The 18,879-nt window shown below is 39.7% G+C and overlaps 1 protein-coding gene across 1 annotated transcript in view; it reads right to left on the bottom strand.

The window, feature by feature from the left end:
* Window positions 1–10,368, bottom strand: part of adarb2 (adenosine deaminase RNA specific B2 (inactive)) — a 184,887-nt gene extending 174,519 nt beyond the window's left edge. Inside the window, exon 1 of the mRNA XM_029529330.1 lies at window positions 10,266–10,368. Coding sequence (XP_029385190.1) covers window positions 10,266–10,368 — 103 coding nt within the window. The remainder of the gene's footprint in view (window positions 1–10,265) is intronic.
* Between the last annotated feature and the right edge of the window lie 8,511 nt (window positions 10,369–18,879).

The following is an 18,879-nucleotide window of genomic DNA, read 5'->3' as shown; positions in this document are numbered from 1 at the left end:
CGTACAGCTGAATTTCTGCACACACAATGCTGAGTGAATTTGTTTTTTTCGTTTTTTTTTCCTCTAATGGGGATGTGTTCAATACCTTGTGTCTAAATTTGGCTGGGCGGGGTATGCAGGTTCATCTGTGCCAGCATTTCAGTGACTCTTTCATCCCAGAGACATCCTCTCTCTTTGTCCTTTGTGCATAGCCCCAGGTCCTGCACACCCTTCACCCTTCACCGACAGCTCCAGCCCCAGAGCAGCATTGCAGGATTGTCAGGGAGGTAGAGAGGAGAGGAGGGGATAGGGGGATGAGGGATTTTGGATGAAATTCTCCATCATGCCAAAACCCATCCAAGCAGACCCATGCCAAAGCACCATGTGTGTGCAAACAATTCAACTGAATCTGACTCGATGTATACTCAGGCCTTATCTGGGTGAAGCCAAATACACTCTAAGCTATCAAAGGCACCGGGTGAGTGATTGGAACCCTCAGTTTTTCGGCAAATGCAAACACATCTATTACGCTCCACCACTTCAAGCTGTACAAATCAGAATCAGCACAGCAAGGAGGAAAAATAAACACCACACTGTGTGACTGTTAAAGAAACTTGAAAAACAGGACTTTGCATATCGCACGGATCGGCCCAGAGGTATATAAAAATCCACCTCGGTCATCGCCAGCCGACTCTGCTGTTATGCACAGAACATCAGACGGAGTTAATGCAGGCAAAGATTTTTTCTAAATACCTTTTAAAGGATTTACAAGATAAGCCTATCGGTCTCTCCTAGAAGGAGCCCCTAAAGGATTCTAGAATCGATGGATGAGAGAGGATTTACTGTAGGGCGAGGAGAGGGGAAAACTGTTATTTAATGCGTCCATGCGAACAGAATATTGAAGCATGCAAGAAGCCCACATGTGTACGATCATCATTACCAATGCACTAATCTGCTATTAAGCAATTCCATCAGCCATATGCCTCTACTGTGCTCTGGATGAAATATGCATTTTTTCCTATTAATCAACAACATTGTAAATATTTATACTGAGAAAACAGGAAATCACTCACCTTTCATACAGAGTGAGGTGGAAATACCACAATATGTTTACAGTAACTACACTCATCTCTTTATGATGCACGGGCCGTGCTTTGTTCTGTGTAATGTTAGCCGTGAAGGTTTAATGCCTTCATTCTTTGTGGGTTATGAAGAAGAAGAAGGACATCTGACCATTTACCACCCTTGGCCAGTCAGACTGACCTGTCAAACTTTGTATTTTCAGGTGTACACAGAGCTGCAGCTCTCTGTCCAATAGTACCCCACATAGAAGTCTAACTTTAGACTGCATAGACTGTATGAAGTGTTTTTTCTCTCATTCACATGGGCAAGAAACATTAAAGTTTGCCACATATAGTTTTTTCAAACAACTCAATGTTAGCTCTGTAGCTGCAGCTCATAAATTCCAGTAACTGCCACAGCAGAAAATTTTAAACAGATTCAGAAATACTGGAAATGAAATTGTATTTGTGGAAGAAAAGAAAGAAATATTATAACTGTAAATATTATAAATATTATATTTATAATTATAACTGTAAAGTGCAAGAACTGAAACCATGACAGATGTAGCAGCTGGAACTTCTGGGGGGGTTACAAATGGTTACTTACGCCAACAAATGTGACTAGCAGAAAAAACACAGCACACTGCTGACAGAGCGGTAGCACTTTCTTATCCAGATCCACATTAATGACCTAAAAAAGATCCATCAGCGATGAAATGGACAGCAGTGATTATGGTGTCCACTTCCCACTCCCAAATTATGTGGAGCTACATGAAGGTTTAGAGCACTTTCCTGGAGAGGAGACATGTCTCCAAGTACCCACTTGTTGAAATGAACTTGTCCGGGCGTTGTTAAGGTATAGGATTGTTTCCGACCTCCAGGAGAGGCCCTCTTGTAAAATACTCCATCTAATTAATGGAAATAAATGCCGTTAGCAACCACCCCTTTTCATCCCCTGTACCCCCACCCCCAGCAATAGGAAGTGTCTATTCTTGGCTAAAGTCCTCTTCATTAACGTTATCTCAAAATAGGCAGCCAGTCTAATGGCAAGTGAAGGGATAGGTTAAGCTGCTTCATCCAATTTCATTATTCCACATGAGGCGGGGTGTCAGTGCTAACTTTGCTATGTCAGCACAGCAGAGGGGTAGTTGTGTTGTTATATAAATGAGGCATGACATCAGTGTGGAGACTGAAGTTGCAGCAAGTCAAGCGGACTGCCAGCTGACCAGAGGCTGCTAATCATTCATGTGTTTATGGTTTTTAATTTTCAAATGAACTTAAAGATCTCACTTGCTTGTTTTTTTTTTTTTTTTTTTTTTTGTGTGTGTTCAAATTCTAACACTCTCTTGGTATTTTCTGCATATGAAATATGTCCATTTTCACAGTAGCAGGCACCATGCTGAGAAGACATACAAGCAAGCCAGAGGACAACAATAACAACAAGAGTGCTGCTGAAATGACAGACGGGAAGAGAGAGAAATGAAACAAAAGACATGAAAGGGAGGAAGAATGAAGGGAGAGGGATCAAAAAAGTGTGAAACTACCAACCGTCAAATGATCTGGCCTCTCTCCAGGCATTATGACTCAGGGATGATGGCACAGTTAGAGCTAATTAGGATCATAAACTGGAGAAATGTTTTGCCACCAGGATGTGTGGGGCATCTCTGCTCTATAGGACTACAGAGCTTGCCTTAGTAACTAAAAAAAAAAAAAAAAAAAAAAAAAGTCTTGAAATAACAGAAAAAAACAGTTTTAAAGCTCTCTTTCTTTATTTGATTTTGCGTAATATGTAGACAAAGCCTATTCTGAAACTGTAAAGTGCCTTGATTTAATTTTTTACAAATTTGATTTGTTATGATTTAGCACTATACAAATAAATCAGATTTGATTTGATTCGAACTGTCATTTGTTTTTGCTTTATCAAGTTCAGTGGCAAAATTATGACAAGTATGATTTAAATCAGTTCTTTATTTTTCTCTGACCATCAGTCCAACCTTCATAGATGTTTATTTTGTGATGGTATAAAAAAGGAAAGCAGCAAAATCTCATATCCTGGTGAATGCAACCAGAGCACATTCAGATTTTTTTTTTTAATTTATGTTATTTATGTTCATTTTGTGTAAAACGTGCATCACCAAATTCATTAATGAACTGATAGTTTCAGCTCTAAATTTGTAAGACATCTGGATAGCATCAGCAGGGTTAACAAAGTCAAGAATTTTGTGAATAATGCCCTCTGATTCTGTTTGAAAGTGGCTGAGGTTCAACCAGGCATGAAAAAAGATTTGGGCCAAATTGTAAACCAGTGAGTGTTAATGTGGGGGTCAGAACCCGACAAAGGGGTACAAGTTGAACCTAATGGGTAATAATGTGATTTCAAGGGTTGAAAGAAAACTCATTGCTGCAGAGTGGGCATCAAGCTGTGCCATCATTAAAGGTCCTATAGATTTAAAATTAGACTTCCACCTTTTATTTGACAATAAAGCACATTCAGCTTCTAAATCCTCTACAGAGAAATGCTTACAGTCTGTATTGAGAAAATTAGCCTTAAAACCAACAGTCAGTACTTTGTGATGTCACAACAAAGCAGTCACTGCTCTCATCCAATCCCATCCAATTGTGCAGGATTTGGATTCCCTGAGCATCTATTTGAAATCCATTATATTTTTTGAGCCAATCAGGAGAGAAACTGAAAGCTTCCCTTCTGTTTTCTGCTCTGGCTCATTGACTTGTTTTTCTCGAGCTCCAGACATAAAATTCTGAAATAAAATGTATAAAACTACACTTAGATGTTTGTTGGTTCTTAAAACCTCAACCTTTTTGTGCATATATACACAAATCAAACTGAAGAAAGATGTAAAATGCAAACCTTTCATCAACATTGCACAATTCTAGGCATGAGAAAGATCATTTTAATTTAACTAGAGAGGATTGTGAATGGAAATGATTCTCGTTCAACAAGAATGCAAGACAATCTTCAAGTTAAGAAACTAGTAAAGGTTTTACCTCTTCGATGCTTCAGTTGTGTCAAAAAATGAATAAACACACATAACCTGAGGTTGTCTTGCTGGCTACATGGCCATAAAATTAACAGACTGTAAGTACAGCTCATACAAAAAATAAACAACCCGAAATAAATATTCTTGTTGCTCCACAAACATCTGATATGTAATGATGTACTGTTAACACCTGACCCATGTAAGTCAAAGTCATATATTGTCAGAGCTGTAACTCAAAACAACACTGAGAGGACCACGCGTTGACTTAGCTTTGCTCCTTCAGGCTGACACCAACTCAAAAATCTCACTGACAGTCAATACGAAGCAGCTTCCTCTCTTCTTTCTCCACCACAAGTTCTTTTGTGTTGTGTGTTGTCTTATGGACTGCAGACGCACAAACACTGACAGGAAGCAATAATGCTGCTGACTTGCTCCACTACATCTCTGTTTATGAGGACTGACAGCTTGCCACGAACTGCAGCGGCAGGTGCTACACATGCACATGGAGACACACGCTCACACACAAACACAAGGAAAACACATGCTCAGAATACACGCCCACACGCATGCAAACTAATAAATATGCACAAGCATCATGTGATACACTCTGGAACGGCATCACATACATTAGTACTGTTAAAGTATATCAGTGCAACAGCTCTCAAAAGTCTCCTCTAAAGTAGTTATTGTTTTGGAAGCTAGTGTGAATGGGGAGCTGAATCACAACACATGGCTGACTGAATTAAACTTCTGTTTTTGTCGTCATGCCAACAGGTGCAACAAGTTGTTTGTTATGTGAATAATACCCTTATCTGTCCAACTGTGGGAGTCTCACACAACAGACTAATTAACTCAAGTGTCACCTCCTGAATTTTTTTAATCTGTACCTGTGCTTTTTATATTTGTGATTCATTTTCTCCAGAATCTGAGTTACACAGCTCTCAGCGCGTTCAACTGCATCTGTTATTGAGACATTTGTGCTTATTTTTGTTCATAAAATGTGTTTTCTGTGCCTGAACTTTAAGTACAATTTCTCACTGCAGAGCTCCAAAAAGCCAAGAGGGACTATTACGAGATAATTACTAATTATGCTAATGTACTAAAGTTGTGCGATTCCTTTTCCTTGGTCATTTTATCAGCGGGCCTCAAGAGACCACAGTCAGTAGTAATGACCTTTTTCCCTGAGCTAAACATTCAGTCAGTTAGAGGACGCAGTGTCCTAAACTGCCGACTCCTCTGCCGCTACCCTTAATCAGGAAGTGCCTGTAAATTCACAGAACCATGCATGTGCGCTGGGAGGATTGCTGCGCCGTTTCCGTCGGTACTGACCTTCATTAACCTCATAAATGCCAGCGGTGTTCTTGGTACAGCTCTTAATGCCGTTATCAGAACAAACACAAACAAATGTGACAGAAGTGTTTCAGGCTGAAACTAGAGCATCTGGGAAACACATCTCTTCATTTTCTCCTGCAGCAGACAGGCTCTGTGACATTGAATTGTCCCAACATGGAAACCACCACCAGTAACTCCTGCTCTCTGGTAACCAGGAGCCACCCAAATCGACCCCAGTGCCCATCATCCCACACTGTGAATAAACCTACATTAAGAAACTTGCAGAAACAATGAAAATGTGTTTTGATTTATAAACCATCTCCTGCAGTAAGATTTTATTCAGGAATTATTCTGAATGCAAATCACAGAGAATATAATCAGTTTACAGGCATAGTTGAACAAACCAGCTTGTATTTCACAATAATAAAAAATGAAGAGACAGACAATGAACAGCCCCCTCCTCCTTTTCATCTCTCAGTTCTTCTGAACTGCAGATGAAGACAGAACCACCTCACACTGCTCCACCACAGGCTCAGCAGATTTGGAATGTTTATACCCACCTTACTTGAATAGAACTATTTTTCAATAAGATGTATGGGACCTGTGGTATTATCTGCCAGTGAGCAGATCCCTGAACATATTTTACTTTTCTTTATCACAGACACTCCCGGTCCGTCAGACACTAACATTTGGAAACTGAACTGAGACCACGTTTTCATATGTGAATTTATTTCTCAGCAATTTTGCTGTTGTTTCTAAAAAAATCTTGGAGCTCCGGGTTTTTCAGACTTTTATCTTGTCCCTCAGAGGATAAATGAGAGATGGACAGGAATTACCAGTCAAACACAATTCAAGACTGAATGTCCTAATGGTCCGTGATGTACCCACAATGTCCCATTCCAGCTGGGGTTCTGGGCCACGGCATTACAGGCTCTTTTCCTACAGATATAATAATAATACAAAATTATCAGTTTTCCTTTTCACAATGAGGAACAGTCAGTGTTGTGTAAATCAAGACATCTGCACACTAAAACAGACACCAATGTGGTAGTGACAATATGAAACTAAGACAGATACATTGTTACTTTCTGGATACATTATTAGTTTGGAATTTCATGCTCTCATATCTGGTCCTACAATATAAAAAGCAGCTGTTGTCTCAGGGAAACAAAGCTATTTTAGTAGCTCATGGAAACATCACAATACTCAGCATTTTCGACCTGTTCATCCTTTACTATGAATTGGTGCAGTCATTAAAAATGACCCTGAATATATCATGAATTTAATCTATTTGTACTGTAAATATCATGCTGATTAAAGTACAGCAGGTTTGTTAAAAATTTTGGATTCTCTGCTTTTACTCTCTGCCCTGGCCTGCACCCTCACCTCCTCACTTCCTTTATCACTGTCTGTACATCTACGAGGGAAGTAAATGAGACCACGGAGCTGGAGTTTCCGCTGACTTGTCCCTCCTCTGCTCAGCTGCATGCCGGTAAGGCAGAGAACCCCAGCGGCCGGATACCGATCAACACATCTATCACGTGTGGCCCCCTTTACCCCCCTACCTGTGGGCCCTGAATTTGAAAAGGCAATGACCCTCTGCCCTGCTCCACAGCATCCCCCCACACCACCACCACCACCAAAGCTTCTGCCTGAACTTTCATCAGCACCTTGACAGCCCACACTCAACCCCTCCGTCGCCACCTCATTCAGACTGAGACCATAAACAGTAATTGGCGATCTCCATGATTTGCTGATATACTGTACTGTAAACTGAAAGCGCAATGTGATAAGTGGTAAAAAAATAAAAAAATAAATAAAAAATAATATTACTAGTCTATAAATCGCATCAGCTTATTTTTATTCATAAAAACCACATTGTGGATAAAATTCATTGCACATCTGCCTCAGTTTTTATCAGATGAAGGGAACAAATGTTGTGTAATTCTGGTGATTGACAGGCCTGATGTCACAGATATGCTACCTCTCAAAAACACACACATGCTCCTGTGAATCACTTGACTGTCACACACCTCGAAAAGGATTTTATTTGTGGCACTGCCAACTCTTTGGGGACATAACCGTAAATCACAAGGCTGTGATTAATTAAGAGTCAGAAACACAGGATGTTCATGAATACTTCCAGGAGCGATGACACTGGTCAAACACTTTGCTTAAATAGCAAACCAATTCATAACAAGATTTACATTGGCATAATGCTGGGCCACCGGAACCTGAACAATAAGAGGAGACAGCGGTTGGTAAACAACAGCAGAGAGCTTAAAACACAGATGATGGATTTAACAAAGCGCAGTATTTCTAGGAAAAGGGCACATAATCGCTGTGTGTATAATTATGTTTTGCTTAAAAAAAAAAATCAATTGCAAAGAAGGTCGGTGGAAAAAAAATTGAAGTCGTGAGGAGTAATTTTCTTACAATCTTTTGAATAAACACTGAGCTTTTAGTGACTCCATCAACAAATAATCTGCAGCCTTTTTTAAAAATTAAACTCTAAATGCCAAGAAATAATCCCTCTGTGACTTTCTGCCTTAAAGTCTAGAAAAGCAATTGTGTGGACTTTCAAGATGATCACATTTATGATGAAGGACTAGGATGATTTTTGATTTGTGGTTGGAAGTGAGCAAAAAAAAACTTCCAATTATAGACAGGTTTGATTTTGCCATCTTGAGAAAACATTTAGAGGAAAAAACATTCATGCAGGAAGGAGAGATCTGACTGAATGTCTCACAGTGAGTCCACCTCCTGCAGCTAAGGAGGAGTCAGCGGCCATCAGCACTTCCTAAAGAGACACTTCATTTACAACCGGTCCCCTGAACTGGCTCCTAATGTCCCATGTTATCAGAATGAATCAGCAGAGCTGATAAATTAGCCAAAGCACGCTGCTAAGGCATGTCAGCTAATGTGCATGCGTTTGGGCCATACTCATATGCAATGCTTAATGTTGTGGAACCAATTCTGTCGTTTCCATTATGTAAATACATTTGCCTCAGCACTATATTTTATGTATTGTCTGCCTTGTCTCAATTACTTGGACTATTAAAAATCAAGAGGTTATGGAAATGAGGTACAGTTGTCTGTTTGTAGTTTGATGACAAGTGCAAAATGTGTTTATGAAAGCTGCATTCAATTGCAGTCGGATACGTCAACATGCTACTAGTATTCATCTATATTCTACAATGCAAAGGGGTGGCATGTCAGTATCTTACAGCATAGACAACTCAGACAGTTGTGGTATCATCTGTTACACACATTTATTAAAAAAAAATGTGTCACTGATATTTATTTAGATCTCCCCTTGTTTTCTTACAGGGCTGCCAAAAAATGTGATGATTGTATAAAAATAAAAAAGTATATTTAATATCTGGGAGTGTTTGTGGCTTTGCCAAAGCAAATGAGTGTTTGATCCTCCAGTTTGGGTAACTTACTGTTAATTAGCCAAAACACCTCAGGGAAGAATCAGGGAAAATAAATCAGGAGAACATCTTTAGAGGCAGTTCAGCTCAGTATCAAAGGTTTCCTTGATATACATAAATAACGTTGTTCTTAATCTTTTTAAAATGCCATTCCCCCAGTTTTCATTGTGGAATGAAAAGTGTTGTAAAAATACTGAGCAATTGAAAATAAATTCAACACTGTCCTATAAATTGTGAGGATTTTTTAAAACTGAGAAAACACACTATTTCAAAGTGGGAAATTCAGAGACGGCAGTTTCTTTACCACTCTTTTTTTCTGTTTCAATGAATTCACACTAAAGATGGCTTTTAAATAGATTTTGTTGTGTAATTACACATGCTTCTTGTGTAGCAAGGACCCCAGTGAGTATGCATTACAGTTCGGCTGTAGAGAGACAGTGTCAGGAGAAATATCCCAGCTGTGATGTGAAAAACAGGACCATTTGCCATTTTAATTACACTCCTAACTGGGTTTTACAGTTTGTGTCACTTGACCACAATAATTTAAAAAAGCAGAGATAAAAAAAAAAAAAAAAAACTTTAGTGAAATCAAAAACTACATTTTAAATATTATCCTGAATTGTTGAGCAGCCAGTTACAATTAAATTCCTCTTTTTGTTTGTTTTGTCAGGCCTACAACTGTTTTTTTTTTTTTTTTCAGACTTAACACATTTTAGTGTTAAATGCAGAACGGCAGAGCTTTTCCTCTCTAAATATTTAGAAAAAAACAGAAGGCAAAACAAGAAAAGAAGCTCCCAAATACGATGGGGAAATATCACTTGAGTATTAGCTCGGTGAAGTCTCAGAGTGTGAAAGACCTTTATTTAAAATGTTTCTGATAGTGGCTGTTAGACCTGAGCCTAACTTTAATTCTGTTAGTCTTTCACAGAAACGTGTTTTTTTTTTTTATATATATATAAAAATAAGGGTGAAAACTGCTTCTTCTAAAGAGGAAGTTAAAGCGGGGTCGAAGCCATGTCGCGTCATTTTCCCTTTGCATTAAAAAAATCTGGTGTTGGCCGTAAAAATAACTTGTTTTCCTCTAAACAATAAATGTGAACTATTGAAGGAATGAATACTTTGATTCCGTCTTTCTGCCGCTGATGTCGAAGATAATGGAGGCTTTTAACGACAAAAACGCAGCCGCAACTTCAGCTTCAGACAATGCGTCATTCAAAGGCGAGGGGGCTTTTTCACCGTGTCTCCTCAGAGCAGGTGACATTTCTCCGTGTTCATTGTTTCCGGTGTCGCGCCTTGCACAGTGGCTAAAGCAGCCGGCCGCTCGGAGGCTGAGCAGCTCGGGAGGTCGACCTGGCTGCCGTGCGCTCCGACGCCCAGTCAAGGTGCGCTGCGTATGACCTGTGCTCGCGCTGGAGAAGATAAGACACATACGAATAGAAACAAGTGTTGCAAACTTTTACCTTTTCTTTTGGATCGCCTCCTCCTCCTCTTCTTCAGCTTGCATTTCACTTGGCCGCTCTGAGCTCCGGACGCGCGGCTGCTGTTTCCAAGTACGGATGCCATCGGCGCAGCTTTTGGAGCAAAGCGCAGGAATAACTTGGAGCCGCCGGCTCGACTCTCCTTTGTACTCAGTCTCCGCTGCTCTCTGCTCCAATGCTATGTCCTCGGGTTTGACGTAGAGTCGGACTGTATTTTTGACTCTCCCTCCTTGTCTTTATCCCTCCAAACCGGGGTGGTGGGGGTCGGGGGGCTGAGCGCCTCTTGCTGTTCGTGTATCACCACAGAAACTCCAGCTCCCTTCCAGCTCAGAGAGGCTGTTTGCAGCGCAGCGTGGCAGCTTTTCGCTGCACCGACACTGGCTCCTGTCTGCTCCGCTCCCCTCACACAGTTTTCAGCGCCTCTGCAGAAATTTTGGCATCAGCCACTTTGGATTCAATCATGCGGGACTCCTATCTATTTGCTGCCGAGCTTTCTAATTAGAGTCCAATCCTGGCTGCCTGGGAGGTGTGACATCACCAGCGACACCCACTAGCCCACACCCCTTGTTCACCCGCTGCTTTTTTAAATGTTTTACATTTCTACTTATTCTTATTCCCACTGCAGGGGAAGTATGTTCTCTTCACTCACCTGTGGGGTCAGAGGTCACCCTGGTAGGGATACTAGCTCAAGGACATTTAAGAACGTTGACTGCTTACCATCCAGGGAAGTGAATATGAGTGTCTCCCGCTGGCAGAATGCTACCATGCTACCAACCCCAACCTCCAAAATCAGACTGATGTGAGATTTTATATTTTGAGGAGGAAAAACAGACCAAAGCCAAACTCTGCTCTGAATCATTCTCATTTGTCTCCTTGTGCGCTGCTTTTTGTCAACTGACTTTTAGGATTTAGAAATTTCTGCAGGATTATGGATCTGAAGTGAATTCTGTCTCATTCCCAGTCTCTGTTCCAAAGTCACTGAGGAGGCCACAAAGGGAGATTACTGTGCTAAGATGCTATTCAATTAACTCACACACTGAATAACAACTCAGTTACATCAAACACATCTTTGATATACTGTCTGTGACATATTCTCCAGCTTTATAATTACACCAGCCTAATTTCAATAATTACAAAATATATTATTTAAAATGTCTTTTAATTTGAAAGCACTGCTTGGAGTTTTTAGCCGACCTTCAGCACAGGAGGAAAACAAAAAAAAAAAACTCCACTGACAGCGTGCTGCAGTCACAAAGTTTGAGGACTGTGACATTTTGGCATTTTTGTGTGAAAGCGCAGTGTCGAGGCTTTCACAAAGCATTTGTGGTTTTCCTAGCTGCAGGTTATTGTGTTATTCCCTCGGCCTCTGCAGTGGAAGGTCAGGTGTGTGTTGGGGGGAGGCGCCATCGTGCTGCTTGCACACAGCCACAGCCAGCACAATACAAAATATGCAGATTTGTTAAGGCCTCAAATAGCTAGCTGTATTTCCAATCACAGTTTTATTGTCTCAGTGTGTTCATAGAAATAAAGTTAACAATTTAGAAAAAATTACAAAAATGCTGTATGGCTAAAAAATCTGTTATGTTCCATAAAAAGAACAAAGCCCTCACCAGGTCCCACCCATGTCACTTTAGGGAAAAAAAAGCAGTTGCAGAGCATTCTGCTGATGTCAGATTGAAAAGTCACTTTGAGGCTCTGTTGTTGGGTGGAAACATTTCCTTCCGGCCTGAGGGGCAGAGAGAGAGAGGAAGTCTGCCAGGCTGCAGACTGCCCTCAGGACGCCCACAAATATCCATGTAAATTGCAGTTTAAGAGAAATCAATACAAGTGACAAGTCGCCAATGCCACTATCTAGGGCAATAATGAAGGTGTTGGTCGGAGAGGGAGGGTGTACATAGATAACAGCACACAGGGTGGGAGGGGCGGAGGAACAGGTTAGAAGCATACGTAAGGGTACATACACACACAGAGAGATACAGCAAGGTCAATACTAGTGGATGTTAAGTGTCACCAACGATACAAGCTGATGTGGATAATCTCTAATATATCTTTTTTTTTAGAACCAGGCTGCACACCACTATACACCTTATTTTTATGAAATCAACTAGGCATTAACTATGAACTAATTTCTAACATTACCATTGTTGCTGATTAGCTTCCTGTTGATGATCTCTTAGCGCTTGTGGAAATATTAAAGGTTTCACTATCTGCACTTAAAGCTTTGAACTCGGGAAAAAGATATATTTGTATTTCTAAAAATAAAAAAAACAAAACAAAACAAAAACAACTGACTGTAGTTTTATATCTCCTGTCTCAGGCTTCGCTCTGGAGCTCTAGGAACAACAGGTCAGTTAACCAATCAGAGGGGAGATGTCACCCTCTCCTCTCACTGTCTGCACTCTGGCTGACTGTTTTCTGACTAATCCAATTAATATATAGCAGTTTTCAGTTGAAAGCTCAAATGAACCCAAATCCTGCAAGACTGAATGATGGGTCTGGATAAACTGGAACCTTGACCTGCTTCATAATCAAAGAAAATTTAGATATCCATTTGTAGTATATGGGATCTTTAATTCAAAATGCATGCAATTCTGTCTTAAGAATCATGAATGAGGCTGGTTAGGAGCATTGCTGGTGTTACTTAACCCTCCAACTGATTAGCTGGAGGAGGGTTAGGGTTTAATGTATGATTTCTACGCTTTCCACAATGCACCAAATCGTGCACACTTTTTTTAGAAAGTAATTCTTTAGATTCGAGAAACCAGGGATATAAAATGATCAAGCTGTTTGTGTCCTTTCAAGATTTTTTTTTCTCAGTATTTAAGTGTCATTGATAGCGTAAAACAAAAGGTAGGAAAGGAGACTCACAGTTAACAGGGAGGATTTTCATTCCAAGTGTGGGGCATTGGACCTATGTATGGATATATATATATACAAACTAAGAATTGCTGTAACTTTTTCTGTTAGCTGAATCATATATTTGACAGTATGTTAGTCCTCAGGTCTCCATGGTAATACATCTGTTGCTCTTTGATTAAAAGGGTGTTTTTAATAGTTCTTCTAGTTCACAGTAGAGAAACAGCACATGATCTTTAAATATAAAAAGAAAGCTGTCCTATCTCCAAAAAACTCTATGGAAGCTGCACCAACAAGCCAATGAGAGTCCATATTAGACACATTTATAGTTTTACAGTGACTTCAATTCAATTCATTCACCTTACTTTAAATCATTGTTTGGTGCTTTGAAACATTTTTTTTTTCAAAAAATTTTCTTCAACAAGATTTAATGAAAAATAAACATAAATGACCAACTATGCAAAATAAGTGTCTTGATAGGGTCAGGATCTATTATTATTATTATTATTATTATTATTATTATTATTATTATTATTATTATTATTAATAATAATAATAATAATAATAATAATAATAATAATTCATTTTTACAAAAATCTCTAAACCTGCTGGGAATAATACTAGCAAGCCTGTTGAACCCATACATCAGGTGGGCATGGAAGCTTTGAACGCCTCATCAGTCTGCAGGCCGGGTTTTTCTTCTTAGGTACTGAGGTTCTTGGCTCTCATGCATTCAGCAGTCCATCTTTTCAAAAAATAAAAAAGTCCGTAGGTTGTCTGTGAACTGGTAATTGTGATCTTGTATCTAGGTTTTACTACTAGGCAACATCCAGTGGCTGTAGTGATGATGACAATTGCAAAAGCAAAAAGTGCCGTGACATAGTTTCTAGAAAAAACTGTGTCTCATTATACAATGGTTGCAAGGATTACAAGAATGCAACGAATGGAGCTGACATCACTGTATCAGATTTTCAGAGTAGACTGAGCTGAAATGAAATAGAAAAACATTTCTTCCTGTTCGGCAACCCTTTAGCTTATGATTGCCAAAGCTGTACTACTCCCAAACACAACCCAGCAATCCAAATGTATCTGCAGGTACAAATGAAGAGACCTACATAGCTATCAATAAAGACTTAAAAAAAATCAGGTATAGGTTTAGATTACAAAAACCCAACCATCCAAATTGTTGGTATCAAAACCAATCATCTTTAGCTTCAAAATCCTCATTTAAAAGCGGCACAAATTAAAACTTCAACCATGTAAGTGGTAACATGCTTCAAAGTCTGAAAAATACTGGAATAAGAAAAAGCAAAGGTTTAAGTTGTTTCCAGCACGAAAGAAAGACAGAAAGGACCGTTTGTGTCAAGCTGGATCTGCAAAGGAAGAGGAAATCTGGTTCCAGCTGTGTGTAAAATCTGACCACATTTAGAAAGTAGACGAACAAACGCTTAGCAGCAGGTGGAGAGCAGGCTTTTTGGCTGTCTCCTGTCAGGGATCTAAACTTTACTCTTTCAGTTTGCAGGGGCTGCTAATGCAAAAGATGGGCAGCAGAATGAAAGAGGAGGACAAGAAAGGACAGCTGTGAGAGGAGACCGTCCGCTGCTTTTTAAAACATCTCTATGGCTTTCCCACCTGTGGCAAAGAGGCCAGCAAATGGAGGCAATATTGCAAAGTTGGAATAACGCCAGAGAAGAATTTTTTTCTTTATTTGTGGGGTGCGGGGAGCAGTGTCAGGAATTTGAGCCAACTGTGCCCGAATGTACCTTGCACCAACACAAAGCGTGCTAATTGCTTGCTGTAAACTCTTGGCCCAGGCCTCATTTCAAGGTTGCATTCCTCAGCCGTATATAAACTTTGAAAGTGACATTGAACATTTTCTTTTAGAGCACAAAGATAGAGTCAGGGGGTGCAGTGGTGTTTAAGGAGGTGGGGAGGGAGGGCCTGGGCAGTAAGTTTTGCTGATGAACTGCCTCCAACGTACCTTTTCTTCAGAAACAATCTACTTCGGATTACTTCTTTTTTCCATTTTCAACCTCACCCACCCCTCTTAAGTGACACCCATTAATCACATTAGGTCTTTGGGAGAATTGTCTGCTGAGCGTCAAGTCTTGGCTGACCCCAACATTTGCAGAATGAAGATAAAGACGTTGCACTGACAGTTTGAAAGAGCCCCCTTTTTCACAGGTCAGCGTTCAGGCGAATATGAATATTATTACACATAAAAAGAGGACAAAAACAATTGAATTCTTAGTTCAGAAGAGTTGAATGACATTGGGAATTCTTAGAATATGTTCTGCGTTGGTTAGATTGCCTGGGTAGTAGTCAAATCAAGGTATTGGTCGCACAAGACTCCACATATTGACTTGATATATAGTACTGCAAATGTATGAGTGAGTAAGATCATCATTAAATCCTCATAATAATATGGCTGTATTAGTTAGTGTTCACATTTCCCTATCTGGAAACCAAATATCTCCCGTAAAGGCTAATAAAATACTCTGAGAGCCGACGATTGTGCAGATCAATGATGATTGTGTTTAATATTGGATTCCCTAATTTCTGAAAGCATTGAATATTATAGCGCGCTTTGTGAGTCTACATTCCAATCAAAATGTCTCTCTGAATAGGAACTAACATCATTGCCCTTAATGTCACGTAACATTATCAGCTCTGCGGTTTAGTACAATGGAGTCATTGTGTTCTCTGGTGAGGGGGGCTTATCAGTGAAAGACAGGAAAGGAGAAAGGAGAGGAGAAAATGAATAGAATAAAAGTAAATGCAATATCTCTTATTTCTCAAAATAGTTATCCACCATGCACAATTCAGATGACTTATTCAAGTGGAATCAAAACGAATTCCTGCAAAGAAACTCAGTATATATACATCACTCCTGTTAGCTTTGACTCATGCTCTTCCACTTTGACAATAAAGAACAAGAAAGTATACAGTTACTTGATTTTTTCTTTCATTCTGTTACAATGGCTCCTACACTGGACCTAAGTTATTGACATTGATTCTCAACATCAGCTCTGTAATTTGGTTAGTTCAATAAAGTGTGCAGCATGAAGATCTGAAACCAGAGTATAAAAAACCCATGGCTTTTTATACATGAAGCTTAAAAACCATCTTAAAAGTTCTCAGCAGTTGCTGTCATTGTTCTTGAAAGGCATGATTATGTAGGGTGAAATAAAACGACTGAGCAAGGACATGCTCAGACATTTTAGGGGCTATTGTGCTAAAAAACAGGCACTGCCCACCCTGATTAGGGTGAATTTTATCTGAATGGAGTAAAATATGGAAATATGACAAAGTTGAGCAATATTTTTTTTATTATTAAAAGCTTTAAATTCTAAAGGTTACTGAAATAATAAAAACAGCATGCTGTTTGTGTGAACCACCATACAGCTGCTCATACAGCTTCTTATAACACTACCACAGTCCTAGTGGTAGCGTACCCTGGACAGGTTGCCTTGATGTAACTTTATCATTATTTGGCGCTACACAAATAAATCTGATTTGATTTGATTTTGATACTCCGTCCTCGCCCAGAGTGGGCTGGGATTGGCTTCAGCACACCCCATGACCCAGGAACGGAAAAGCAGCTGAAGATGGATGGATGATATAACTAATACCTCAATTAGCCGATACTTTAAATGATACATATACAGTGGATAAAATAAGTATTGAACACGTCACCATTTCTCTCAATAAATATATTTTTAAAGGTGCTACTGACATTAAATTTTAATCAAATATGATAGAGAAAAAAAATATATCAGAAGAGTTTTCCAAGAGCCAAGGACGACTTGTGGAGAGCTTTAGAAAAACCTGGAATTAGCAGGTACAATTGTTTCAAAGAAAACAATAAGTAATGCAGCCATGGCCTGTATGCACGCTCACCATGCAAGACTCTATTGCTGAAGAATGTTGAAGCTTGTTTAAGTTTACACAACATTTACACAAGCCTGTGAACTACTGGGAGAATATAGTCTGGTGAGATGAGGCCAAAATTGAACTCTTTGGATGCCATAATACACACCATGTTCGGAGGTCAAATGACACAGCACATCACCCCAAAAACAGCATACCAACAATGAAGTTTGGAGGTGGGAACATCATGGTGTGAGGCTGTTTTTCAGTATATGGCACTGGCAAAAAACTTCATGTAATTTAAGGAAAGATGAATGGAAAATGAACCAAAACATTCTTAATAAAAATCTGGTGCCATCTAGCAGGATGATGAAGATGAAACGTGGGTGGACATTTCAGCAAGACAATGATCCCAAACACACAGCCAAGGAAACTCTCACTTGGTTTCAGAGAAAGAAAATAAAGCTGCTGGAATGGCCCAGCCAGTCACGTGACTTGAATCCAATAGAATAGTTGTGGAAAGATTACAGTTCATACAAGAGGCTCGCAGAACCTTCAAGATTTGAAGAAGCTTTGTGTGGAAGAATGGGCCAAAATTATACCTGAGCAATGCATGCAACTAGTTTCTCCATACAGGAGGCGACTTTTGTACAAAGTATTAAAAGTACTAGTGCCTTTATAAATATATTTATAAATATATTTACTGACAAAAATGGTGACGTGTTCAATGCTTATTTTACCTGCTGTATATTGCTAATTGATTTCATGAATCATTTCAATTTTAAACATCCAACTGAATCATCAGGTTTAATCCCTATATGTAAATAATGCAGTAAGACAACTGAACAAAGGCAGTTGAATTTCCATCAACACTGACAAAGGTTTCACTCAGCCTGGAGTAGGGTATATGTAGTTGTACATGGAACTATAAACTACTCTGTATTTTAGTGGCAGCCAATGAAGAGCAGCTAACACAGGAGAGATGTGAACTCTTCTCCTAGTTCCTGTTAATATGCTTGCAGAAGCATTCTGAATCAACTGAAGGCTTTTTAGTGCTTGGACATCCAGATAGTAATGAGTTACAGTAATCTTTGTTCCTATCCTCACCTATGGTCTAAGTGATGGGTCATGACTGAAAGAATGAGATCGCGGGTACAAGCAGCCAAAATGGGTTTCCTCAGGCGGGTGGCTGGAGTCTCCCTTATTTAGAGAAAACACAAGAAACTTGTGCGACTAGAAGTTTGTCCATCCTGGAGGGACTCGGAGTAGAGCCGCTGCTCCTTTGCGTGTATGACATCCTCATTTGAATTTAGATATGGCATTGTTGGAGATGATGACCGAATGTTCCTTTTAAATTTAGCCACAGCAGCTTCAGATAAACATCTGCAGCTAAATTTATTCCTCAATGCTGTGCAGCCAATTAACCCTCCTGTCGTGTTTAGGTCAAATCTGACCGATTTACAACTTAAAACACTCATAAATATTGTGTTTTACATCTGATTGCCTCAAGTCCTCCACACTATGCACTTGAACATATAAAAGTGAGGATCACCTCTTTCATTGAATTTTGAGTTTTTTAATCAACCTTGTTACACCTGTGGTGTTCCCGGTCAAATGTGACCACGATAGGAAATGAATGGGTATCCAGACTACATTCATCCATCAAACAGAAAACATCCCCATACGCACCACCCCAACTCACTCACTCACTCACACACACATTTCAGACTGAACAATGTCTTTTGTGGGTACACATCTCTTTCCCACGCTTTTGTGTCTATCCCCCACGTGAACCACACCTTCCAGACTAATCAATGTATCATCTTCATAGAGACGCCATATATATAGCATGATGTTTGCCTTGCACTCC

Source organism: Echeneis naucrates, chromosome 20 (genome assembly GCF_900963305.1).
Source record: "Echeneis naucrates chromosome 20, fEcheNa1.1, whole genome shotgun sequence".
NCBI classification, from domain to species: domain Eukaryota; kingdom Metazoa; phylum Chordata; class Actinopteri; order Carangiformes; family Echeneidae; genus Echeneis; species Echeneis naucrates.
This window is presented reverse-complemented; position numbering and strand designations above follow the sequence as displayed.